The sequence below is a fragment of the Perognathus longimembris genome, chromosome 11, assembly GCF_023159225.1.
Source record: "Perognathus longimembris pacificus isolate PPM17 chromosome 11, ASM2315922v1, whole genome shotgun sequence".
Classification (NCBI taxonomy): domain Eukaryota; kingdom Metazoa; phylum Chordata; class Mammalia; order Rodentia; family Heteromyidae; genus Perognathus; species Perognathus longimembris.
The window spans coordinates 28,628,130-28,654,635 of record NC_063171.1 but is presented as its reverse complement, the minus strand read 5'-3'; the positions used below and the strand labels follow the sequence as shown (position 1 = coordinate 28,654,635).

Sequence of the window (26,506 nt, the reverse complement as noted above, 5' to 3'; positions counted from 1 at the left end):
AAGTCCTTGGAGGTCCTGCTGGCAGAGTGCAGAAGGAGGAGGGACAGCAGCTCCTCCCATTTCTCACAGCCAGCTCCATCTCTTAAAAACTCCTGTCTCAGCACACAACTGACAGAGAAAACTATTCCACCCAAGGGTCAGTGCCAAAAAGGAAAAACAAAGGTAAGACGATCTCATGGGGAAAGAAGCTAAGCAGAAAAATCTCAGATCTCCAAAGGACTTAACTAGCTTTGGCTCTTATCCTTGGCACTGATTTCTTGCATCAGTCAGCTTTGTTAGATGGGTTGCTTTTTAATGTTAAACGAAGACACTGAAAACAAGATGTTCAGTGGCGTGTATAAGGCCACTGAGTTTGCCTCAAGGGGAAAGGAGAGTAGGATTTGATTATAGAAACCTTTTACTTCAATCAGTGCTGTTGACTAAATTATCACTGGTACAGTGTTGAAAGCCTGACCACACCATAAGCACTTTCTTAACTTTGAGTTAAGCAGTCATGACCCAGGTCAATTCCTTGACAGGAAACAATGGCAAAGAAGGTGGCAGTGATTGGAGCTGGAGTTAGTGGCCTGATTTCTCTGAAGTGCTGTGTGGATGAGGGACTAGAGCCCACCTGCTTTGAGAGGACTGAAGACATCGGAGGACTGTGGAGGTTCAAAGTAAGTGAGAGTTATTTCTTTCTTTTGTTTGCCTCTTTGCTGCTTTTTCACAGCGAATCACAGGTAGCTAATGATGGGCCTTACTAAGTTTTTATGAGCAGCTCTGATTCTTTTTTTGTTTATTTATGCAGGAACAGAGGCCATAAGCTAGCGCCTCTCCCTGGGGTTGATCCCATGCTAACCCAGGTGGCCAGTCCAGGCATGTAAAGAATCTCTTCTTTTGTATCCAGCAATTGCCTTACAGCCCATACTTTTATTAATCCCTGATCCACTAATTAGAGGATATATTAATATGACAAACCAACTTTCAAAGCAGAACTAACAGGGATGTTTTTTCAAGACAGTATTTCTGTTTCAACTGATGAGCCATGTGCTTTCTTCAGAAAATATGTCCTCCTAGCTTCTGATTTTAATTTTTTTCTCTGACAAATAAACCACTTGTTTTCTGAGTTTTACTATGAAACTATTCATTAAATGTTTTCTAATAATTTAAGTCACTTCATTCACAAGGCTAGCTGTCCTTCACCACTTGCATTAAAATAAGAAAGATATATAGATAGTTGTCAAGATGTATAGTTATTTTGGCCAGCAATTATTTCACTTACTCAAAACTGTGATCCTAGCTGCTGAGGAGGCAGAAATTGGTAGGGTTGCAGTCAGAAGCCAGACTAAGCAAGTTTGCAAGAACCCCATCTCAGCCAATGAAAGCTGATCACTTATAACCTGACATGTGGAATTGATACCCCTTTGTACAACTACTTAAAGATAAATAAATAACCATCAATAACTACTTAAACATAAATAATAGCAAAAGATTAATCAGAAAAAAAGCTTATCACTACAATTTTTTTTAAAGCTGGATGTGGCAGTACTTGTCTATCATCACAGCTATGCAAGAAGTATAAATAGAAGGATCACAGTCCAGACAAGCCAGTTACAGAAGTAAGATACTATTACAAAGATAACAACAGCTAGAAGATCCACAGGCATGTGTCTGGTGGGAGAGTACCTCTTTAGCAAATATGAGGCTGTGAGTTCAAACTAAGTCACCAAGGATTTATAATTATTCCTTTCCATAGTCTTGTGAATAGGTACTGGCTTGTTACCTCCTTCTTGTGAGATACTGGGGAAGTTATTTGTATCCCTGTGTCTCCATTTACTCAATTACTTTAACAGAAAACTGCAATTATCTCATAGTGCTGTTTTGAAGATTAAGTGAGATAATTTATGTAAGGAACTTAGAATAGTTCCTGGCTCCTAACAGAATTCGCTGGGGGGAAATTATTAATAATCTCTTTATGTTATACATATGAGCAAATAGAAAATAAGGAAGGATTCAGTGAACTATTCATGGCCACATAGCTAGAGGAATTTGCATTCGTGCCCAGGCTTATATGACTCCAAGGAGCTAAGTCCCTACTTATAACCATGACCTAACTAACCTTCATTCCTACTCTAAAAGGTTAAACTTTAGGTTCAGAACTCAAGAGCAGTAACTTTATAAATGTGCTTAAGGTATATCTGAGTATATTCCAAGCAGGAGGAAATGTTTTTAACTCCATGGAGAACAGATTCTCGCATTAGCAGAGCGCATCCGAGGTTCTCCCCACAGACTGACCAATCATGAGGAAGGCAAGGTCACCTGGCTTCGCTCTTAAAACTGAATCTCAAGCCCAAAAAGATTTCCTTCCTATTAGCCTTCTCAAATATATATGACCATCTGCATTTTTTAACTGGGCATGGGGCTTGAACTCAGGGCCTGCTTTGTAGCTCAAGGCTAATGCTCTACCACTTGAGCCACAGTCGGCTTTTGTGTGTGTATGCTTAATTGGTGGTAAGAGTCTCATAGACTTTCCTGTCTGGGCTGGCTTCAAACTGTAATCCTCAGATCTCAGCCTCCTAAGTAACTAGGATTTACAGGTGTGACCCAGCTTACCTGTAGCATTTTTAAAGATTGATTACTAGACCTCCAAAATAAAAATCTCCTGAAAACTTCTAGTATGTATTTCAAATAAATGCTATGTTGAGACAAGTTTGGCAAATATAGTGAAATTCCAAGTGAAAAATTCATTCAGTTAAACAGAGTTTATAAGAATTGATGAAGGATTGTCTGGGATAGATAGCTTTGCAAAGAATAAAACTGGGGGACAAGAAGCTTGGGCCACTTGTTTTTTACTAATTAGATTCATTACGACTTTTGCTGAAAGGGTAAGAAAAACAGTGATGATTCATGTCTTAACCAAAGACATTCATCCATTCTAGGTTCATGCACTAGTCCCTAGGCATCGTTTTAACCTAAGAGAAAAATGAAGAGATTATAACAAATTTCTATACCATAAATCACTGTCTTGTTTCATCACCCATTTGGGGATTTAGTATCTAAAAGCCAAGGTCCCTTATTTTATTATCTCTTATTTACTGGCAGAAGTAAGAGTTACTTACAGTGATCTGGCAACAATATGACTTGATGAATTCCAGGAAATTACTTCTTGTCCCAAATATCTCAGTGAGCCTATTCCCAGTAACGGATATGTCAGTATTTGAGATACTCTCTATGGACTAAAGAAGTTGAATTCAAATCTGAGTTATTTGAGCTTCATTGGATGTTCAGGAGTTAATACACCTTGTCTAGAACCTGTAACCAATATCACATCACAAGCCTCTCTCAAGGCAATATCCATTAGAGAAATGTAAATAGTTGTCTCCACTCAAAGACAATCTCTGCAGAGTGAAACATATTCTAATCAAACATTCACAGGCTGGGGTCACAGGAGGGTGACGGTTGCCAGGAGATTAGACTGCCCAGGAAAGGGAGGTACTGACAAGAGGTTTGGGTGCTGCCATGCTCACCCTCAGATAAACTTTGCCTCCTCAAAGCTTCTACTGTACAGAATCAGTTTGAACATGAATTATTCATTCTAAGATAACTTAACAGACTTATCACTGACAAGTTAAAAAGAACTTTAAAATCTGTGAACCATGACCACCAGCTTTGACCATACTAAATGCTTCCAAAGGCTCTCCAGCGCCCCCTTGTGTCATTTTGGGGGACATAGGACGGGTGAGTGGTTGGATTTTTAGCACTTCTTCCAGCACAGAAGCACTTGGCTTGCTTGCATCATTTCTCTTGTTAACACCCTTAGGACATAGGTTTGGCAGTTATACATTTCATAACCAATTTATGGATAGGAAATTGAGGTGAGAAATATAGAACTTGCCCAAGGGCACATAGCTGATAGAAAACAAATTAAAATGGATGTTTGTATGATTCTTGGGCCCTCACACTTAAGGGAGGAAAATATGATTTTTTTCAGCCATTTACCTACCCTTCTTATTTTATTATTCCTGATACCTTGTATACACAAGGAAATTACCAATATTTTGCCTTTCTAGATTTGGATGGGTAATGGCTCACTTATCTTAATTCTTTTTCCTGTAATAGTTTCTAGATCTCTCTGTCTCTCTCTGTCTCTCTGTCTCTCTCTGTCACTCTCTCTCTCTGTCTCTCTCTGTCTCTCTCTGGTGGATTCTTTCCTCTAGAGCCAATCTGAAATATCATTTAGTCACATTATCAAAATGTGACTCCAAATAAACTTATTAATTTTTTTAATATGAAGAATGGCCTGGGCACTGTGGTAAGCAAGAAAGAATGATTCAGGGCTGGGGATATGGCCTAGTGGCAAGAGTGCCTGCCTCATATACATGAGGCCCTGGGTTCGATTCCCCAGCACCACATATACAGAAAATGGCCAGAAGTGGCGCTATGGCTCAAGTGGCAGAGTGCTAGCCTTGAGCAAAAAAGAAGCCAGGGACAGTGCTCAGGCCCTGAATCCAAGCCCAGGACTGGCCAAAGAAAAAAAAAGAATGATTCAGATTCAGGCACTGCCCTCAACAAATTTATAAACAATTGGTCTGACAACTACCCACTATGGTTTATAATTTTTTTTTCTTTTTTGTCAGTCCTGTGGTTTGAACTCAGGGCCTGGGTACTGTCCCTGAGCTTCTTTTGCTTAAGGCTAGCACTTTATCACTTGAGCCACAACACCACTTCCAGCTTGTTCTGTTTATGTGGCACTGAGGAATCGAACCCAGGGCTTCGTGAATGCTAGGCAAGCACTCTACCACTCAGCCACATTCTCAGCCCAGCTTACAGTTTTCTTGGCTTAGATACTGCACTTCGATGAACACAGTATGATATTGCATTATTTTTTTCAGCACTCACAACATAAAACCTAATGTCTATAAAGTTATCCCTAAAGTTATTTCCATTCACATTATCTTATTTTATATTCATGCTATACTCCCCTGTAATCTATTATCATTCCCAACTTAAAGCCTGTGGTAAGTTGCTTGCCTAGATGCCAAAAGTGGTAAATAATAAATATCAAAATCAACCACAATATTGAGAATGCACACTCACGACTCACTATCTTGCTTCCTTTCATATTATATGGGCGACACATATTTATTTCAGGATCAGTTAAAATTCTCAGGTCTTTTCCATGTGAACAATTAATGATCCAAGTCATTCTTATCCTTGTGAAACTAGGTTTTTTTTTAAAAAATTCTATTTAGATGAATTCACATTTATGTATAGTAAACACTGTTTAGACACTGTTCGCACAAATCTATAATCCTGCATACCTGAGAGGCTGAGATCAGGAGACTGCAGGTTGAGGCTAGCCTGGGGAAAAAAAAAGGCTTGTGAGATGCCTTCTCAACCAGCATCTGGGTACAGTGGGACACGCTGGTCATCCTAGCTATATGAAGCACTATGGTTAAGAATGTCATGGTTAATGGCCAACAGAGACCACAAGAAACCATTTTAATGGAAGAAACTGGGTGTGGTATTGCAGTCCTGACAACCTTGCAATGACAAGAAACTAAAAAAAAGCAGATTTTGATTCAGGCACAGCCCCCGGAAGGAAGCGATATCAAAAGTAAACAATGGGGGCTGGGAATATGGCCTAGTGGCAAGAGTGCTTGCCTCATATACATGAAGCCCTGGGTTCAATTCCCCAGCACCACATATATAGAAAATGGCCAGAAATGGCGTTGTGGCTCAAGTGGCAGAGTGCTAGCCTTGAGCAAAAAGAAGCCAGGGACAGTGCTCAGGCCCTGAGTTCACGGGCCAGGACTGTCAAAAAAAAAAAAAAAGTAAACAACGTATAGAAGGACTGGCAGCATAGCTCAGTAATAGAACACCATTCCAGCAAGCTCAAGGTCTTAAGTTGGAATCCCAGTACCAACAAAAGATAAACAAGCAAACAAACAATATTATTTAATTGCTTTGAGCTTTGGTCAACAAAAGTTAATATGAAATTCCAATCTTTTTTGGTCTTTGCTATACCTCTCTGCTTTGGAGCACACATAACTATGACCAACCATTTAATGCTTGCAAAGTTATTATAATATTGATCATAAGGCCAAGCATGTTAGCACTGGTATCTGTAATTGCAGTATTACAAAGGCAGAGGCAGGAGGATGGAGAGTTCAAGATCAGTCTGGGATATAGTGAGACTTTGTCTCCAGAAAACAAACCGAACAGCAAAAATAAAGGATCAAGCTAGGATTGGTGGCTCATGCCTGTAATTCCAGCAGCATGGAAGACATAGATCAAAGGATCACAATCCAAAGCCACTCCATGCAAAAAGATACTGAAACCTTCGTTTCAACCAAAAAAGTTGGGAGTGTGGTGACACATGCCTGCCATCCACTATGAAGGAGGCATATACAGGAGGATTACAGTCTAGCCAGTCAAGGCAAAAGTCATGAAACACTAGCTCAAAACAACTATGACAAAAGGAACTAGGGGGTATGGGTAGAGTGGTAGAGTGCCTGAAAGCCAAAAGCATGATGATCCACACCTGTAACTCCAGTACGTGGGAGAGTGAAGCAAAAGAAATATAATATAAAATGTAAAGCAGATACCTGGTATACCACCTGATGGGACTTCCCATGTGATGGCATCCCCACACTGATCTAGACATGGGCTCCATCAATTCTTGCTATCCCTTATAGCCTTCCTCTGTTTTATTTGGCATGAGCTTATTAACACCCTGTTCTTAGAGCACAACAACACACAGGCTTTCACTTAGAGCAGAGCCATTTCCTTCCCAGAAGAGATAACACCCTTGTTTGACTTGAAGACATTCTCATAATTTACCACAACACAATCCAATGTGACATTTTTCTCACTCTGCTGCCTAATTAGGGAAACTAAACATATGAGATATGTGTCATGCTCCAGGCAGCCAAGTGTATAATATTATGGTCCCTTAGGTCTCTTCATAAATATCTAAGGATACTTTCAATGATTTTCTATAATATTTTTAAAAGGTAATGTTTTCATGCATACACTAAAACAAAACTTCTAGTCTATTATCAGAAAAAAAAATGTTTTGTTGTTGCTGTTGTCAGGTATGGAGCTTGAATTCTGGGCCTGGGCACTGTCCCTGAGCTTTTTTTGCTCAAGTATAACACTCTACTACTTTGAGCCACAGCACCACTTCCAGATTTCTGGTGGTTAATTGGTGATAAGACTCTCACAGGGGCTGGGAATATGGCCTAGTGGCAAGGGTGCTTGCCTCCTACTACATGAAGCTCTCAGTTCGATTCCCCAGCACCACATATATGGAAAAGGGCCAGAAGGGGCGCTGTGGCTCAGGTGGCAGAGTGCTAGCCTTGAGCTGGAAGAAGCCAGGAAAGGTGCTCAGGCCCTGAGTCCAAGGCCCAGGACTGGCCAAAAAAAGAATCTCACAGACTTTCCTGCCTGGGCTGGCTTTGAACTGTAATCCCAGTACTAAACTGAATTTACTTTGCACAAATTCTATAATAATAATAATTATTATTATTTAGTTGTACAAAGAGGTTGTAATTACAAACTCAGCCTCCTGGGTAGCTAAGATTGCAAGAAAAAATATATATTTTATGCATAAAACATAACAGAGGGGTTTTGTTGTTTGGATTTTTTTTGTTTGGTTTTTGGCCAGTACTAAGACTTTGAACCCAGGGCTCTCCTGCACCTTAGCTTTTTCTGCTTACACTTGGTATTCTAAAACATAAGCTACATCTCCTGTTCTAGTTTTTTTCTGGTTTATTGGAGAAAAGAATCTTGGATTTGTCTGTCCAGGTTGGCTTCAAACCACAATACTCAAATCTCAGCCTCCTACGTAGCTAGGATTATGTGAGCCACTGGTGGCCGGGAAAACAGTAAAACATATAGTAAGTTATGTGAGCTAGATTTATCAGTTTTTTTTTTTTTTTTTGGCCAGTCCTGGGCCTTGGACTCAGGGCCTGAGCACTGTCCCTGGCTTCTTCCCGCTCAAGGCTAGCACTCTGCCACTTGAGCCACAGCGCCGCTTCTGGCCATTTTCTGTATATGTGGTGCTGGGGAATCGAACCTAGGGCCTCGTGTATCCGAGGCAGGCACTCTTGCCACTAGGCTATATCCCCAGCCCTAGATTTATCAGTTTTGAAAATGGCATCTCTCTGTCTCTGTCGTGGTAGCCTGCAAAGCCTCTCTCTCCTTGCTTTCAATTTACCATTCAAAGCCCACATCCATTGTAATTCAACATAATGGTATGATATAGTGTGATACATGAAGCTAGAAACTATACTTACACACTTATACTATTTAGCTCTTATCCCTAAGTCAACCTTTGGGCCAGGGCTGGATAGCATTTGATATCTAATTTGCTTATTAGGCCATTATTAATGATCTTCCCTTTATAGTCCTGGGAAAAAAACTGATTTTCTTTACGTTTTCCAAAACACATTGACCCCTACTTCAACCAACTAAATGCACAAGAGAAGCATTGCTTAGAGACAAAGTGTTGTCGTTCCTCCTGCCCTCCATCCTAGCTACATGGTACATAAGTGCTTTACCACTCCAGCCAGACAACTCTGTGTGTGTGTGTGTGTGTGTGTGTGTGTGTATGCTGGTCCTGGGGCTTAAACTCAGGGCCTGGCCACTGTCCCTGAGCTTTGTTTGCTCAAGGTTAGCACTCTACCACTTGAGCCATGGTACCATTTCCAGTTTTTGTTTTTTTGAGTAATTTATTAGAGATAAGAGTCTCATGGAGGGGCTGGGAATATGGCCTAGTGGCAAGAGAGCCTTGTATACATGAAGCCCTGGGTTCGATTCCCCAGCACCACATATATAGAAAATGGCCAGAAGTGGCGCTGTGGCTCAAGTGGCAGAGTGCTAGCCTTGAGCCAAAGGAAGCCAGGGACAGTGCTCAAGCCCTGAGTTCAAGGCCCAGGACTGGCAAAAAAAAGAGTCTCATGGACTTTAAATAGCTAGGATTAGAGATGGGAGTGAGCCACCAATGCCCTGGCCAGACAACCTTTTTTTAAAAACTGCTATTTACCAATCAACCCAGCAATAATGATTATGACTTACTCTTTAGAAAGAATCATGAGGACATCAATGCTTGCTCATAAACCACAAGTAAAAGCCCCAGGAAAGAGTTTTGTCCTAATCTCTAAGCATTCTCATTATTCAAATTCCCAATATAATTGACCTAACTGAAAATCCAAGCACATTGTAAGCCAATTCATTAAGTCTTGGAAAGAGAGGAAATGAAACAAGGAAAGAACTAAAGTTTCAGCTATAGTATAACACTCCTACAAGAGTAGAATGCTATAGCTGCATTGGTAAGTTTCATTCTAGTGGCCTGCAGCAATAGGAGAGGCAAACGGAGAATATATGTTGAACTAGGCATTGTGCTAAACACATTTATAGAGAGGCTTCCTGGATGTGGGAGGTATTAATGGGCCACATAATGAAGAAACTGATTTATGTAACCTGTCCATGGTCTTAGAACCTTAGGTTAAAGGTGGTAGACTTACAAATCATCCCACTCAGGAAGGTTCTCAAGCCCTCACTGTTTCTGCTGAACTACTCATGGAATTATCTGGGGTTGTGGGAGGACATGAGGTAGGGAAGTTGTATTTCTAATGAAATGGTTCCCATTTTGAGAAGTTGGTTAGATAAGAAACTCAGGCATTCAGTCTTGCCAAGGACATTGTGTTCAGTCATGCTGAACAACTAGGAAAAAGTTTGCACATCCATTTGACTCTAATATTACGCAATTTAGAGCTAATGTTTGAAAAGAAAAAATGCCATTATTTTTCTTTCATCCAAAGTTCAGATCTTCATATGCCTGTATAGAAAGCAGAAACTTATTTATATCATCATGGTTTATTGTAAACTCCTTTTGGATTCTACACTTACCAATAACACCACAGTCAAGTCTAATTACCTAGAAAGCTAATGAGCTAGTGGTTGGTAATAAGAAAGGTATCACCAAGTTTTAATTCTGATCCAGAAAAGTGAAACATGGTGCTCTTGGGGAAAATCCAATCATAAGCATGAGTGAACAGATAAATAAGTGATGCATGTCAACCATATGTGTTGTAGATTCAAAGCCCTTTTAGGCCACAGGCAAAGCTTACTTCAACTTACAGCATTCTGTGCAACATCATAAACAGATGGTGATAACTTAAAGCTCTCTGTTTAAAAGTAAAACTAATTAATTAATTATGTATAGATGAACACATGAGGGAAAAAAGAAGACACGAAGGAAGGAGGAAGGAAGCTATTGGGCAGTGGGCATATTGTTCTTAAATGATGTAATCTGAGAGCAAACATTTCAGCTTCGGTACCCATATTGGGTGTTGCCAGGCCTTGAAATTAGGAAACTGTGAGACCCAGTACAGATAGAGAGCTTTTCACATAGACAGTAGACAACAGTCCTACATTTTTACTCTTTTTATAACATTTTGAGATGAAGTAGTGATGGTCAGTATGCTATGCCAGTTATGTGGTGTTGGTCAGAGCGGCCAGCCTACATGGCCTGTATCCTGCAGTGAACAGCTGCAGGAAGCTCACAGCTCCCTCAGGAACACATCCCTGATTTAGAGACCAGGGAACTGAAGTCCAGAGGCACAGACTACTTCAGACTTGCACTCTAAAAGAGAGCGATCCAAACTCACTGCCACCTCTAAACGCCCACCTCCAACTGCTACTTCACGCTACTTCTTTCAGTGTTGTCAAAAACCTAAGGGTTATTGACTTAAAGATTTGGCAGGACAAAAAAGAAAAGAAAAGCCAGGCACCCTTGATTCACGTCAGCAATCTTAACTACTGGTAAAGCTGAGATTAGGAGGATTCAGTAGCAGGCAAACCCAAAGGTGTTGTGGAGTTAAGAGGTTCTATCTCAATAGAAAGGCTGGGCATGCTGATACCAATCTATTATCCAAGCAACAGTAAAAAGAAATAATAGGAGAATTATGTATGGTCCAGCCCAGACTGATCATACCTCTGAAATAACTAATGCAAAAAGGGCTAAAAGTGTGGCTGAAGCAATACAGCTCCTGCCTACCAAGTGCGAAGTCCTGAGTTTAGACCCCATTACTTCCTGCTTCCCCCCAAAAATGTTTTAAGATTTAGCAGGGAAGAAGTGATTGCTTGTAAATGGGAATGCAAAAGAAATATGCACAAATGATTTAGAGTACCAGCTGGTTAGAAAGTGAATATTTAGTTTTCTTTTTTGTCACTCTGTAGAAGAGGTTAGTGTTAAGTAGGACCAATTAATTTCTTTCAAATAATGAATTCCTACAAGCTTTCCAGATCTTCACAACCCAACTAATGCTAAGTCAAAGGAGCAAGTACTATTTACCTGAATTATGCCTTTGTCTCAGCATGTATAGAAGTTCTTGGGGGGCTGGGGATATAGCCCAGTGGCAAAGAGTGCCTGCCTCGGATACACGAGGCCCTAGGTTCAATTCCCCAGCACCACATATACAGAAAACAGCCAGAAGCGGCGCTGTGGCTCAAGTGGCGGAGTGCTAGCCTTGAGCGGGAAGAAGCCAGGGACAGTGCTCAGGCCCTGAGTCCAAGGCCCAGGACTGGCCACAAAAAAAAAAAAAAGAAGTTCTTGGGGAGCATTATTTAAATTTTCTTATAAAAGCCTCATTAATCATATGCCAATTCATAAAATCCAAGTCATTATACATGACAGTTTTATGACTTGACATAGAGGACATTATTGCAGAGCACTGTTTGTAGAGGAAGTTACAGACTCCGCCACAGCATGGCCTGTCACAGGCTTTATCAAAGTACACTTGCTAGCAATAAACATCTATTTGGAGTTGGACTGATTTCAGCACTCTTTGGCTTTCAACTTGAGGTTGATCTGCATAAAGCACATAAAGAGGAGGCATAAGGATCCACATAAAGATCTGGAAAAGCCCTTGATCCCTAACACACTCATTTTATTTTAAGTTCTCTACTACGTTCTCTGCCCAAGGGCCCAGGTATCTTGATTCCTGAAGAAGTACCACAGATGCATAAGGCCTCTCAGAGGAAACTGAGCACAAAGATGGGCAAATCAGTAGAAACCCAGAATGCTAACTATCCTGCAATGTGCCAACAAAGTGTCCTCATTCCCACCCCAATCAAGCCCAATAACGCCTCCATTTAGCAACAACAGTAGGCAACAAACAGGCTTTATCATGCAGAATGATAGACCACACACTGTCCTTCACTACATGGATATTTTGGTCATGCTAACAAAACAAAGAGAGAGAGAGAGACAGAGAGACAGAGAGAGAGAGACAGAGAGAGACAGAGACAGAGAGACAGACACAGACACAGACACAGATAGAGAGAGACAGAGAGACACAGAGAGAAAGAGAAACAGAGACCAAGAGAGAGACAGACAGACAGAGAATCCATCACTCAGAGCTGAGAAGTAGGAAGAGTCAAGAACCACATAATTTTATTTTTTTTCTTTTAAATTAAATTTTATTGACAAAGTGATGTACAGAGGGAGTACAGTTACATAATAAGGTAGTGAGTACATTTCTTGTCTTATTTGTTACACCCTCCCTCATTTTTCTTTCCCTTCCCTAGTTCAGATAAGCACATATACAATATCCAGTGTACCAAAACCATATACAGTGACCACAGGGGGTATGCCAAAGGAAATTCCCCTACTACATTAAACATAATGACAACAATAAAATCCTCCTGTTTCCATCTCTTGTAGTACATTTTGCTTAGCCTCATCTTTTTTGGGGGGGAAGGTACGGGAGATCTGCATCTCAAGATTGTAACTCAAGACTGCAGCCATGTTTATTCTTTTAAGAACCACATAATTTTAAATACATGATTACCATTAATTATTTTACTTGATCCTCTAGGAAAATGTGGAAGATGGTCGAGCAAGCATCTATCACTCAGTCATCACCAACACCAGCAAAGAAATGTCCTGCTTCAGTGACTTTCCAATGCCTGAAGATTTCCCAAACTTCCTGCACAATTCTAAACTCCTAGAATATTTCAGGATTTTTGCAAAAAAGTTTGATCTTCTAAAATACATTCGGTTCCAGGTATTATATTTGGGAAGGGGAGGATGGATTTCTCTACAGTGGTTCAGATTACAGTGAAATAGAAAAGTTACAGTGATGATGAAAGGAATCGTGAGTAAACTTGCTTGCTCCAATTCTCTGTTGGAAGGTAAGAGCATAATATTAAACCCCCAAAATCATGCCATTGCCTCTGATGTCATGGATTGTGTGTATTAACAAATAAGAAAGGTAATCTGTCAACATTAAAAGTTTGAATGATAGATCCATGATGAACTGACGGTACAATTGCATTTTAATTAGTATCTCCTCTTACTATCGAATTTTCTTAGCCTCATATTCTTGAGAGAATGTATACAAAGAAATTAAACTCATATTTTATTTTTAACCTCTCTATAGAAATGAGATTTCTTCATTGTGTTAAAAGACTATTCATCTCAAAAGCATGTTGAAGTAAATTTTGCAAATTATTTTTCTGGTGAAATCTCTAGAGTTGATCAGACTATTTTGGAATACGCTTGAGATTACCTCTTCCTGAGTGTTCAAAAACAAATAAACAACAACAAAAAAACCAATATTCTCACTAAATATGCTGTGTTTTTGTCAATAGCCTACACTCTGAAACATAGTAACTGTATAGAAAATAAATTTTAAGTCTTTTTCTGGGACATTTCTGTTAGAAAGGCTTACATTTTTACCATACTTTTTTCATAATAATTCTAATTTTATATGCTCTTCTTACATTGTACTAATTTATAGTTGATTTTTATAGCAATCTATATCTTTAAGTACTATTAAAAATGTCTGGTTTTGCTTAGTGCAGTTTCCCTCCAATTCCTAGGAGATCCATCCTATAAAGGACAGATTCTTTATACCAGGAGCTTTGACAGGACTTTTCCACTTAGTTATCAATCTACTTAACAAACATACATTCCTCTTATGAGATGTAATTATAGCATCTGTTCTTTTAAAATCATACTAAGATTGGAAGAGATGTATTTCTCTCATGTTAATGCCACTATTGTTTTCTGGAGGAAAAAGAAAGTTGAAATACTCATCCATTTACCAGTCTCTGTGGGGTACAAGTGATAAATGTTAAGGTCCAATTAAAAAACTAGGCAAACTGAGAAAGATTTGTTGCTTGCATGTGATAATGTGCTATACCTTCATGCTTCCTGAGAATTAGTGTGGCATGACTTCCTTGGACAGCTTGTTAAAGCACAGATTCTCATGAAACAGACATTGGGTAAGCTCTGGGATTGTGCAAGCTCCTGGGTAATATCAAAGGTACTGGTCCTCAAACCACATTGTAAATAGCAACTATGTAAAACACTTGCTGATCCATAAATCTAAATTCCCTACTCTCCACTGAGAACTTCCCACATACTTCAAAGTACTTTCTACTAAATATTCCACATGTTATTTTCAAATTGAGACAGCTTTACAAATCACTAGCTCAGTGTATCAAAAAAAAGTATATGACAAATCTGAAAAACATACTGTGCTCAATCAGCTTTCAGTTGCTGTGGAAAATAGGTGAGATACTCAAGTAAAAGAAAAAGAATAAAAGATTTATTTGGACTCACAGGCTCAGAGCTTTCGGTCCATGATCACTTGTCTTTCAGTCCATTGTCTTTGTGCCTGTGGCTAGGCAGAGCATCATGGTGGGTACCACGTGGTAGAGCAAAACTGCTCACCTCCTGGCAGCTGGGAAGCAGAGAGAGAGGAGATATTCTCTTAAAGGGTATTCCCCCAATGAACTAACTTTCTCTAACTAAGCTCCATCTGTCAAAGGTTCCTCTACCTCTCAATAATGCCATGGGCAGGACACCAAGCTCTCAATACACAGGCCTTTCGTGAACACTTATCCAAACCAGGATACATATATAGGAAAGTCAAATGCTTGCAAACAAAAAAAGAAATTTGACATATCTCTCCAAGTGTGACAAGCTTTGCTTCTATTTGACACTGCTTCTTGATCATAACAGACAGGAAATGTATGTAAACCCCTTTAAAAACGAAGAGGACTCTAGAGAGTGAACTATATTTAACGAATCAATGAACTGATGAATTCTTTCAGTCAGATGAGATCGTGAACTGTATTGCGAATGTGGTGTACTGTTTGGAAAATAATGATTCTTAACCACGTCTATTCAAGAGATCTAATAATATGCCACTCATGCTGTGAATAGTTCCACATGAAATTCTTTTTCTGAGAGTTCATACAGAAGTAGACATATAAACGCTTCTTGAAAAAACATTTACTGGGTAATCCATGGAACAAATATTTTGGTGATATTGTCTAGACTTGTCTTCCTTTTCTTCTCTCACTCAAGTCTTTATTCATGTGGCACCCTTAGCACACTGATCTCTGCTTCTGAATCAGCTATTATGCACAAAGTAGCATATACTTAGTTATGCCCACCAAAGAATGAGAAGGACATACTTGGTAGAGTTTGCACTCGGTGGCCTGCAATGAACTCAAAAGAAAACAAAATGAAGTTATACATGCAACTTTATTCATTGCTATTTCCAAGGCCCTGGACAAGACTCGTGCTATGCCAGAGTATTTAACAGTGCCTTCTCTGTGTTTGTTCAAGACAACTGTCCTTGGTGTGAAAAAACGCCCAGACTTCTCATCCTCTGGCCAATGGGAAGTTGTTACCCAGAGCAATGGCAAGGAGAAAAGTGATGTCTTTGATGCAATTATGGTTTGCAGCGGTCATCACATCATACCCAACATCCCACTGGATTCATTTCCAGGTGAGGCCTGTGGGGATGCTCAGCTTACAGGAATAGGTTTCCAAAAAAAGTATTTAAAGATTTATGGAGCCTGAATTGACAGATAGGATAGGATTTACGGTCATAACTGGGAACAATAGTTAAATTTGAACAGAGCTGGATAGAAAAAAATAATTCAAACACCATCTCCGTTTCCATTGGCCTCATTGAGTCCGCGTGTACAGCGAACTCAGCTAATTATCTAGCATTCCTCTCTTTCCTCAAATTTCAGAGAATTTTTGCATATATTGGTTCTCTGTTAGAGAAACTATTATCATGTACCTACCTTAGCCTATTTCTACCCTTCCAAACACATGTAAATTTGTAACATCCTTGGAATCTTTTCCACAGAGCCATGCCCACAGTTCAGAATTACTGGAGTAAATTCCTGGCAGCACTTGGTGTTCCACCATAGAGATGGAAAAGGACAACAGAAGGGGATCCCTACAGCCATGCTGTCCTGATGTTCCCCAGTCCCCGCTCTAAGAGCACATTTCCTTCCCAGGGCCCTCAGGAAAACATCGAACAGAATTGTTCCCATCAGGCCTCACAGTAGAACCACCGTTGGTGCATCCAAAGCCCCATTAGCTACAACTTCATTCGCAAAGACTCAAATGCTGCACGGTAGCGCTAAGGCAATAAAAGCTTGCTGAAGTAATTTTAATATACAGTCAAGGACTGGATCTAAATCAATGCTTCACACACAGAACTATCTGGAGGGTTTAAAAGAAACACAAATTTCTGGTCCCAACCCAGAATTTCTGCTTCAATAGCTCTTGAAGGATTTGTGTTTCTCACAAGCTCCAAGATGCTGCTGCTGTTTCTAGCCAGGTTATTCCATTTTAAGCAACAATTCTTTACTGATTCTTTCAGGTCTCTCCACCACAAAAGACAAATGCTTTAAGAAAATCATGCTTTCCTGGGAAGCATGAAAGTAATAATTAGGAAAGAACACAGAGCTGTTTATATTCAACTAATTACCAATGTGTTACCCACTCATTCTACACCTTGTGTGTACCTGGGTTTTCATATATTTTATTTTTTATTTGCATTGGCAAATTCATAATGGTGTTCTTCCAATTAGTATACAATTACAATAAAAAAAATTTCATGACATTTTTAAAAATAGCTGTTAGGCAAAATTAAAAGAGACATTAGGCAATCTAAAGTAGGGAAATGACTAATTAGAATTCAGCATCTGAATCTCCAATATTCATCAAAATATGTACTTTTCTCTAATAAATATATGTACTTCAGGCTTTCTCCAGTATGTACCACATGCACGATATCTATTTTTTACTTATCCCCCAAAAAAGGAAATGCTGGCAATGCAATTTTATTGAAATGTACTTGACATCATTGCTTATTTGGACATTCACAGTGTCCTCTCTTCTCTCTGCAGGTATTGAGAAGTTCAAAGGCCAGTATTTCCACAGCCGCCAATACAAGCACCCAGTTGGGTTTGAGGGAAAACGTATCCTGGTGATAGGAATAGGAAACTCAGCTTCAGATATTGCTGCTGAGCTGAGTAAGAAGGCTGCTCAGGTGAAATATTCTGTTTAATTTGTGCTGTCTAGGCGGGGTGGGGGGTGGGGAAGGAGTAGCAATTTGAGCATCCCAGGCATATTAGCCCAAACTTTGTCTCCTGTCTCCATGAAGTTCTGTGGGCTTTTATAGCAGTGTTCCTCCAGCAATACAGAAGTCATTGATGCAGTCTATGAAAGTAAAGTTACCAAGGGCAATGACAACTAAAAGGACTTCGCTTTGAGATCAATTGTGTTTAAAATAGAACTTCCAGGACTGGAAATGTGGCTCAGTGGTAGAGTACTTGCCTAGCATGCACGAAGGGCTGGGTTCAATTCCTAGTACCAAATAAACAGAAAAAGCCTGAAGTGGCGCTGTGGCTCAAGTGGTTGAGTGTTAGCCTTGAGCACAAGAAGCTCAGGGACAGTGCCCAGGCCCTGCGTTCAAGCCCTGGGACTGGCTAGATAGATAGGTACATACACACATACACATACATACATACATACATACATACATACATACATACATACATACAAAATAGAACGTTAGCTAATTCTAGAGCCAATTATACATACAGTAGATTCCTCCCCACGGGGACAATGCACTAACTGAAACTGTTTTCCAGGTGTTTATCAGCACCAGACATGGTTCCTGGGTGATGAGTAGAATCTCTGATGACGGCTACCCCTGGGACATGGTGTTCCACACTAGGTTTAGCTCCATGCTCCGAAATGTCCTGCCACGGATAGTTGTCAAATGGATGATGGAACAACAGTTGAATCAGTGGTTCAACCATGAAAATTATGGACTTGAGCCTCAAAACAAGTAGAGTTATTTTGCTTTTTTCGTGGTGTACAGATTGGTAAAATGATGGTGCCTCTCTTTAAAAAGTCCGAATTGTTAACCTGGTAATGCAAATTCTACAAATACGTGTACCACATAGGTCATGGAATTTGAATTCCAAACTTTTTCTAAGGATCCTTTTAAAAAAAAAAAAAAGAAAAAGAAAAGAAAGAAAAAAAGAAGGTAATGTAGAGCTGAGTATGGTGATTCATGACTGTAATCCCAGCTCTGAAACAGGTGAATCATGAGAATTAGGCCAACCTGAGCCAAATAATGAGACCCTGTCTCCAAAATGTTGATGTCAAGTGGAAGTGTTATAAGCTGCTCCAGAAAGAAGAATTGAGTTTTGTGGGAAGGACTTTCTAAGTCTCAGAGTTCTCCAACATTAGAGATAGCTACTTCAGGAGACCATGGCTTTTTTCCAGAGGGGATGGGAAATGTGTAACTCTTTGACAAATTTGCTTTCCTAACTCCATAAACCACAGGACCCTTCCCATGGGCAGCTTTTGAGAACATATTTCTCTCACTGCCAAAAGGCAAATATTTGTTAATCTTCAAGTTTCACACCATTGAAATAAGAATCACAAGCAAACATTATGGATGTTTATCTTCTTTAGTCGATAACAACTTCTTCCCCTTAAAAAACAAAAGATTTTAGGATTTTTACCAAAAATCATGAGACTGCTGTAAACTGAGATGTGGTATAGGAAGAATATATTCTCTGATTTCTAAAAAGAACAATAACAAACATGAGAACAAGACAAAAAGAACCCCAGAGCTACAAGCTGACTTTGTTCTACCATCCATGCTACCACAAATTGTTGAGATTTCACAAATATTGGATAAGCAAATGTCACTAAGCCTAATATTATAAATTAATTTTCATACTGATCCCATAGTAATCTCATGGTGAATATGGTGCATTTCCCCTTCTTTATTTCTAATCAGATAGAGATTAAATAAAACAGGAAATAATTAAAGCTAGTAACAAAATAATGGTAGAAGCATCAAGGGAATACAATTTGCCAGCACACTCAGAAGTTTACCATAGACACTAGCATTTATCTAAACCCTTGGGGTCACTTTCTTCTTCCAAATATCTTTCACTCACATCACCTACATGTAATCCTCTATTTATTGAGAGGAGAGATGTGTGACACAAGAATAAAGTTAAATAATAAGAGTAAGGTCAGGCCAACTAATCAAGATAAGAGTTTTATGGATGTCTAAGAAAACCCTTAATTTTCAAATAGTCCCCTTGAAATAACCAGAGGATTCAAGGTTCCCCAGTGAAAGATCTTTCTGAGTGTTTTTATTTTTCCCTGTGAATCACAGATACCTTATGAAAGAACCTATACTGAATGATGATCTTCCAAGCCGTATACTCTATGGAGACATCAAGGTGAAACCAAGAATAAAGGAGCTCACAGAAACTGCGGCCATTTTTGAGGATGGCACGGTGGAGGAAGACATTGATGTCATTGTCTTTGCCACAGGATATACTTTCTCTTTCCCTTTCCTTGAAGATTCACTCGTTAAAGTGGAGAATAACATGGTATTGCTATATAAATTCATGTTTCCTCCTCAGCTAGAGAAGTCAACCCTAGCTTGCATTGGTCTCATCCAGCCCCTCGGTTCCATTTTCCCAACTGTTGAACTTCAGGCACGTTGGGTGACAAGAGTTTTCAAAGGTGAGTGCGCAGCTCAACCTCACAAATCCCTATCAAGTTATAAAAGTATGCAGAGGCTTCTCTCTGAATATCTGTGTAGCACTTCAGCCTTCTAGGAAGACTATCATTTCTCTACTTCTGAGCATTCTGTTCTGTAACCTAAAATCATATGGACTCCCTAGCCTGTGCTGAGAACTGATGATCAGAGAGAAATTATGAAATATTTTAACTTTGTTTGGCAAATACTGGCCTAAAGAAATGCATGGATCCTGTGATAAGAAGTTAAAAGGTATTTAGCTGAGTAGGATGAAAAAAGAATACATGGTCAAAAAAAAGTTCCTGGGTGGTTGAGTTTTTCAGGTGAAGAAAAGGAATCACCTGAGCTAAATTAAAGCATAGAAGCAAGATGCACCCTGAGAACTGCATAAGCTACTTGGCATTGCTGGAGCATGATGTGTGTGGCAGAAAGGATTGAGGCAGAAAGGCTGAAAGTGGGGGATGCAGTATGTTAAGGATCCCAGTCTCTAAGATGTAAATCAGTTCTTCCCAAATCTGGCCTCTTGGAGACATTAATTAATGCTGCCCTAATGACCTACAATCTGCATTTTAGAAAGCACTTTAGCCAGAGGCACCAATGAAGGAGTATAGGAAAGAAGCAGGCATTATCACATTTATATTTCAGGCAGATTACTCTCACAGTAGTGTGAAATGGATTTAAAAGAGAGAAAAGAAGAGAGACTCCTTAGAGCCCCTTCCTCACAAAGTGAAAACAATGCATATGGGAAATAATTAGGGATAGGATCAGCAGGACATAATGCTTGGTTCAGTGTGGAAAGAGAGAGATCAATGACCACCTATTGAGCTTCAGCATTGGTCCTCAATGAGACAGATGGAAGTCCTGAGGATAGAAATCATAGACAATTCCGTTAGGATTCCTTAAACTTGAGGTGCTGGCTGGCTGGCCATATAAAGGGAACTTGACCATTCTCCAACATGCCCAATGCTCAGAGGACACATGTGTACAAAGATGAACTCAAGCACACAACTCAAGATTCTTGCATTGATCCACATTCTTTGTGCCCAGTGCCTATCATTAATTGGAGATACTTTCAACTCTCACCAGGTTTACTTCTTTCACTGGCCTCTTAGTTGGTTTTCCTAACTACAGGTCCCTCGCCCTTGAGCTCATTTCCCTATATTCAGTAGCCAAACAGATCTTTTCAGACCTTTCAAGTCTGATCTTACCACCTGGTACAAGGAATTGGCTCATAGCGTCCTATTCCCTTCAAAATAGATTCCCTTCCAAATCACTTAGCACAACTCCCAGCCATTGGAGAGATGCTGGAGAATATAGCCTCTTCTCTTAGTCCGATCTACCTAATGCTGTACTCCATGCTATAGACTAAGTTTTCAGGCAACATCAATATAGCATATGGAAGACTTACCCTGTAGTTCAATAATCAAACAGTCTTATCTGAGATGGTGTGATTAAATAGCCAATTTTTTTGGGGGGGCCAGTCCTGGGGCTTGGACTCAGGGCCTGAGCACTGTCCCTGGCTTCTTTTTGCTCAAGGCTAGCACTCTGCCACTTGAGCCACAGCGCCACTTCCGGCCATTTTCTGTATATGTGGTGCTGGGGAATCGAACCCAGGGCCTCATGTATATGAGGCAGGCACTCTTGCCACAAGGCCATATCCCCAGCCCTAAATAGCCAAATTTTTAATTTTCAAAATAAGCTACTAGGTAATATAATGACATACTGCTCAAAACACTTTTTTTTTGTTTTCTAGACTTGTGTAGCCTGCCCTCAAAGGACACTATGATGGAGAACATTATCAACAGAAATGAAAAAAGAATTGACCTGTAAGCATGTTTGCCGGGGGCGGGGGGGGGGGAACTATTTATATAGAGAAGTGTTTCTCAAAGTACAGTGATCTAATTATCTATGAAAAGCCACAAATCTATTGATTACAAATGCAGTCTAGGCTATACCCATTCCAACTGAATCAGAAGTTTCATGGATGAGACTGTAAATTGCATTTCTGTGGTGTTTCTAGATGGTGACAGTAAAATGGCTGGGAATGTGGCCTAGTGGTAGAGTGCTTGCCTAGATGATGACAGTTTAATAACCAATTTCTTAAAGACAGAAATTGTACCTAATCAGATTTTTTCCTTGGAATAACTTAATTCCAGACTTAAATGATGCTGATGTGCAATTTCCCATTTTCTCAGGCCACCCATACTCTTGTTAACCAGGGAATAAAATAGGCAGTAGTGGTGACAGTAACCTAAATATTCCTGGCAAATTAGCTTGGGGTCCATATGAAAACCAATGAGGAAGGGGTTCCGGTGTGACAGGGATTTGTAATTTTGTTGAGATGGAACAAGGCATAACAATGATAAAGCACTCTTGGAAAGTTGACTTTGGGGCCTTTGCATCTTGCATAAAAGGTAATTCCAGTGTTCAAATTCTAACTCATCTAGCATATATTGAGTATCTATTACATACCAGCCCACCTGCAAGATATTGTAGTAATTTAACATGTAGATACTAAGCATCTCCTTGGCAGAAACACCGAGCTAAGTTGTGATATATGTTACAAATTCCTGCAGCAATCCTCAAGTACTATATGCTTTTACATCAGTTTCATGCCTATTTAATAATAATTAAACTTCACAATATAATTAGATTAATAGAGTTTAATTTCCAAGACTTTCCATGTCTAGTTTGTAGCCTATTCTCAATCTGAGTTATGGGCCTCCTGCTGGGATAAGCGTACAGTGATTTATTCAAAACTCATTCATTCGTCCATACTTGCTTTCATTTTTTTTTTCAGCTGTGATTGAGGGCCTCGCATCCTTATATAAGTGAGAACATTTTGTGATATGTCTTTTTCACTTTCTTCATTAAGGTTTGGAAAAAGCCAGAGCCAAATATTGCAGACCAATTACGTTGACTACCTGGACGAGCTTGCCTTAGAGATAGGAGCAAAGCCAGACATCACCTCTTTCTTGTTCAAAGATCCCAAGTTGGCTGTGAAACTCTGTTTTGGACCTTGCAACTCCTATCAGTACCGCCTGGTTGGGCCTGGGAAATGGGAAGGTGCCAGGAATGCCATCTTCACACAGAAACAAAGGATACTAAAGCCCCTAAAGACACGGTCTCTGAGACCTTCATCTAACTTCCCATCTTCCTTCCTGTTGAAAATCCTGGGGCTTTTTGCTCTTGTTGTTGCCTTCTTTTTCCAACTGCAGTGGTTCTAATCTGTCAACATAACACTTTTTCTGCTTTCTTACCTTCTCAGTACCTCTTAAAGAAAAAGAAAACTAAAAGAAACAATATTAAATCTAAAGTTTAAAGTTTAAAAGGACAAGTAAAAGGATTAATTGCAGAAAAATAGGAGAATTAGATCTATGTAAAACCAAAATTATTTCTTGGCCATTTTTCCCTTTCCTCAAGGTAATTAGTCTCCAAAAAGTACAATAAAGTAAGCCCTTCCCAGATCAATAACACTATCAGCCTTGATAGGACTTGAGTTAATAGAATTACACAGAATTAGAAACTGGATCTTTAGTGTAAATTACCAAACAATTTTAATAGTGGTAAATATTGAAAACCTCTTGCACAAAGTATTCAATAGTGGTCCTATTATTATCATTATTATTATTACTATCATCATCATTATCATTAGTGATTCTATTATTTAATAGATGTCAGATGTTGTCATGCACATTGGATTGGTTTGGTATCACTCAACAATACTGAATTGCTGAGTGTAGAGACACATACCTGTAAACTTAGCCCTCAGGAGGATTGGGCTCCACAGTGAAACCTTGTCTCAAAAACAAAACAAACAAAACCACTACAGAGCCTCATTACTAAGAAAAATAATGTTTATATAAATAACAAATAAGCTAAGTAAAGCTCACTGATATGCAAATAAGCTTAGAAAACAGTTACATGTCTTACATGTATGGCAAAATAGAATATAAGTAAGATAAGCAATATAAGGATATAAGTAATCATGCCATATTAGCCAGTTAGAAGATATATAGATACATATAATTTGTGAACTGCTTATAATAGGCTAGATATTGTGCTGTGTACATGTCATATATATTATTTTATTTGTTTCTCACAACAACTCTGAAATGGGTACCCATTTTACAGATTATAAAACTGAGATTCACAGTAGTTGTATAAACATATCCAAGATCACATGGCTAATCCTAGATGGAGCTCAAACTGGAGCACAGGATTGTGGGACTCTAGAACTAAAGGTTATAACCTCACCCACAATATGCTTATATATAAGACACCCACTATAAATAAAGTATTTACTAATAGTTTATTTATTTTAGCACATGTTAGTTTTGAAGGATCTTTACATGGAAATGGCACTCTTCTAGCAAACATGATCTAATTGATTTTATCTACAATATTTGTTTATATTTCAGCTAGGCCAAAAAATGCATTTGAAGAAAATTACAATGAAAGACCTCTAGGTACTAACACTTAAGATCATCACTGAGTAACCAGAGCTTCTGTCTATAATCTCAATACTGGGCAAGATTGAGTCAAGAGGATTGTGAGTTTCAGGCCAGCCTGGATTATATGTGGAACCCCAGGCTAGGCTGGGCAGTATACTGAGATTCTGTTTCAACAACAACAATGAAAGATAATTATGGACATTCTGGATAAATAAGAATGGAGGAATAAAAGCACTATGTAGCAAGTAGATGAAATATGATTGAGCCCTGTGTCTAGCACTAACCTTACAGAAAACCAAGCCAAAATGCTAAACCAAATGTTTATCTTTGCCATCTGATAAAAGGAAGCATATCAGTTAGGAGAGAAAAACATTTTTCTTGGAACAGAAGACTAAAATAAGATTCAAGCAATTCAATGTCTGTAAACATTCAGCAACATAACAAACATTTAGCTATGCTCTTTCCATCAACTGGGCTTTGAGAGACTAGCTACACTGGTTTGGGAACCCAGACCAAAACCTCTAAAAAGAGGCTAAGGGTCCAGGACGTTGAACATTAAGGCAGACTTTTCTTCCTTATATCTCTCAAGCTTCTGTGAACACCACTCTTATCTTTAGCGTGGATTTCTCCCTCAATATGCTAGAACAATCTGCTGGACTCTCTACCAGGGGGAAGTTTTTCTTTAATGTTCATTGAAATTACACAAGTTTGTCCCATTTGTACACATCTTTTATTATAAACAAATTCCTTTAAAACTCACAAATGTGTACATAGATTTCATTCTTGATTTTAAAAAATAATTACTTTGCCAAATATTAAAGACTTTACAATCCATTGTGTTAACAATAATTTTAGAAATCACCAAGCCTTATTAGCAAAAGTCAGAAAACTACTTACTGTCTATGTAGCAATTCTTGTTTTTGTAAATAATTTCATTGGACACACCCACTAATTTATCATCTGTGCTACAATGGTAGAGCTGAATATTGGAAGCAGAAACCCTGTGGCACAGAAAGCCTAAAATATCTACAATCTGACCTGTTTCATACCATCTGCAGTATATTGTCCTGATGGATTCTCACAGCTTACTTCGTTGCATCATTACCATTACCTAGGAAGTGCCATGAAGTACCTGTGCTTATACTTCCCTAGCATCAGAGACTAAGAGATGCTTGTTGGATTAATGTTAAACTAGTGGAAAGAAAGAGTGTCATTAAGGTAAAAAATATTATTAAATAAATGAATTGCCTTGAAATTTTGACAAATCGCTTGAAATCTCCCCCCAAATATCAGGAGACCTTAATAAAAATGTGAATAATTCATTTCTAGAAGACACCACCCCTAAGCAAGCCTCATTCAGACCATTGTCTCTCTAACTCTAACTCTGAACATAAAACTCTCACAGACCAGACATATTGTCTGAGATCTTTTGTTTCAAATTATGATCCACAGAATAACTCTGAAGCTTATTAACAAAAGATCCTTCGTGCAAATGAAGCAGTAAGTCAAGCTGCCCTAACAAGTCTCTGCTGGACTTTGCAGAAATAAATACATCTACTCCCAAAAGATTCTTGTGCACATTAAATTTAGGAACTACTAATAGTTGAAGCTCTCTCTCTCTCTCAAAAAAAAAACTGCTTTTAGTGATTATTCCATGACATTTTCCTTTCTTCAGGGTCAAATTCCTCCCTATGTTCGGCTCTGACACTTCCTACTACATTTTACAATGTTTGCTTTTCCATGAGATATGTTAGCAGGTTACCTGCCTCTGTAATCTCTTCAGAGTTCTCTTTACTAACCTGGCACTTAACTCCTTTCCCTATATGCTCCTCTACTTTCTCTATTGAAAGTCAAACATGGTACCTTTGTCCTGTAGAGAAAAAAAAAATCCCATGTAGTACCTGCACTATCTGTATATCTTATCTGAGTACATTGGAAACTATATATACTGGTATTTGAACTAGGAAATAGAAAGGGAATACCAAAATCGAGAGACACAGGGTAAAAAAAAGACAAACGACTACAAAAGCAATACTTGCAAAACTGTTTGGTATAAATGAACTGAACAACTCATTGGGGGGAAAGGGAAAGGAGGAGGGTGGAGGGGGGATTGAGGGAGGAGGTAACAAACAGTACAAGAAATGTATCCAATGCCTAATGTATGAA

At 39.1% G+C, this 26,506-nt stretch overlaps 1 protein-coding gene across 2 annotated transcripts; it reads left to right on the top strand.

The window, feature by feature from the left end:
- Positions 1-25,956, top strand: Fmo2 (flavin containing dimethylaniline monoxygenase 2). 2 transcript variants are annotated; one of them, XR_007212581.1, is made up of 10 exons: positions 2-162; positions 519-656; positions 12,867-13,055; positions 15,632-15,794; positions 17,215-17,357; positions 17,962-18,161; positions 19,515-19,870; positions 21,640-21,712; positions 22,762-23,177; positions 23,319-25,956. XR_007212581.1 is itself a non-coding variant. In XM_048357380.1 (9 exons), exons 2-9 carry the CDS (start codon positions 525-527, stop codon positions 23,111-23,113), a joined length of 1,608 nt encoding a protein of 535 aa, XP_048213337.1. In that variant the 5' UTR covers positions 1-162; positions 519-524; the 3' UTR covers positions 23,114-25,956. The 2 variants fall into 2 exon arrangements, 1 of the variants encoding a protein (XP_048213337.1); XM_048357380.1 differs by having other exon boundaries at positions 1-162; positions 22,762-25,956.
- Positions 25,957-26,506: the final 550 nt, after the last annotated feature.

Coding starts and splice junctions, on each gene's coding strand:
- Fmo2 (XM_048357380.1), top strand. CDS start 525: ATGGCAAAGAAGGTGGCAGTGATTGGAGCTGGAGTTAGTGGCCTGATT. Junction 17,358..17,961: donor TGAGTAAGAAGGCTGCTCAG/GTGAAATATTCT, acceptor ACTGTTTTCCAG/GTGTTTATCAGCACCAGACA. Junction 18,162..19,514: donor GGACTTGAGCCTCAAAACAA/GTAGAGTTATTT, acceptor TGTGAATCACAG/ATACCTTATGAAAGAACCTA.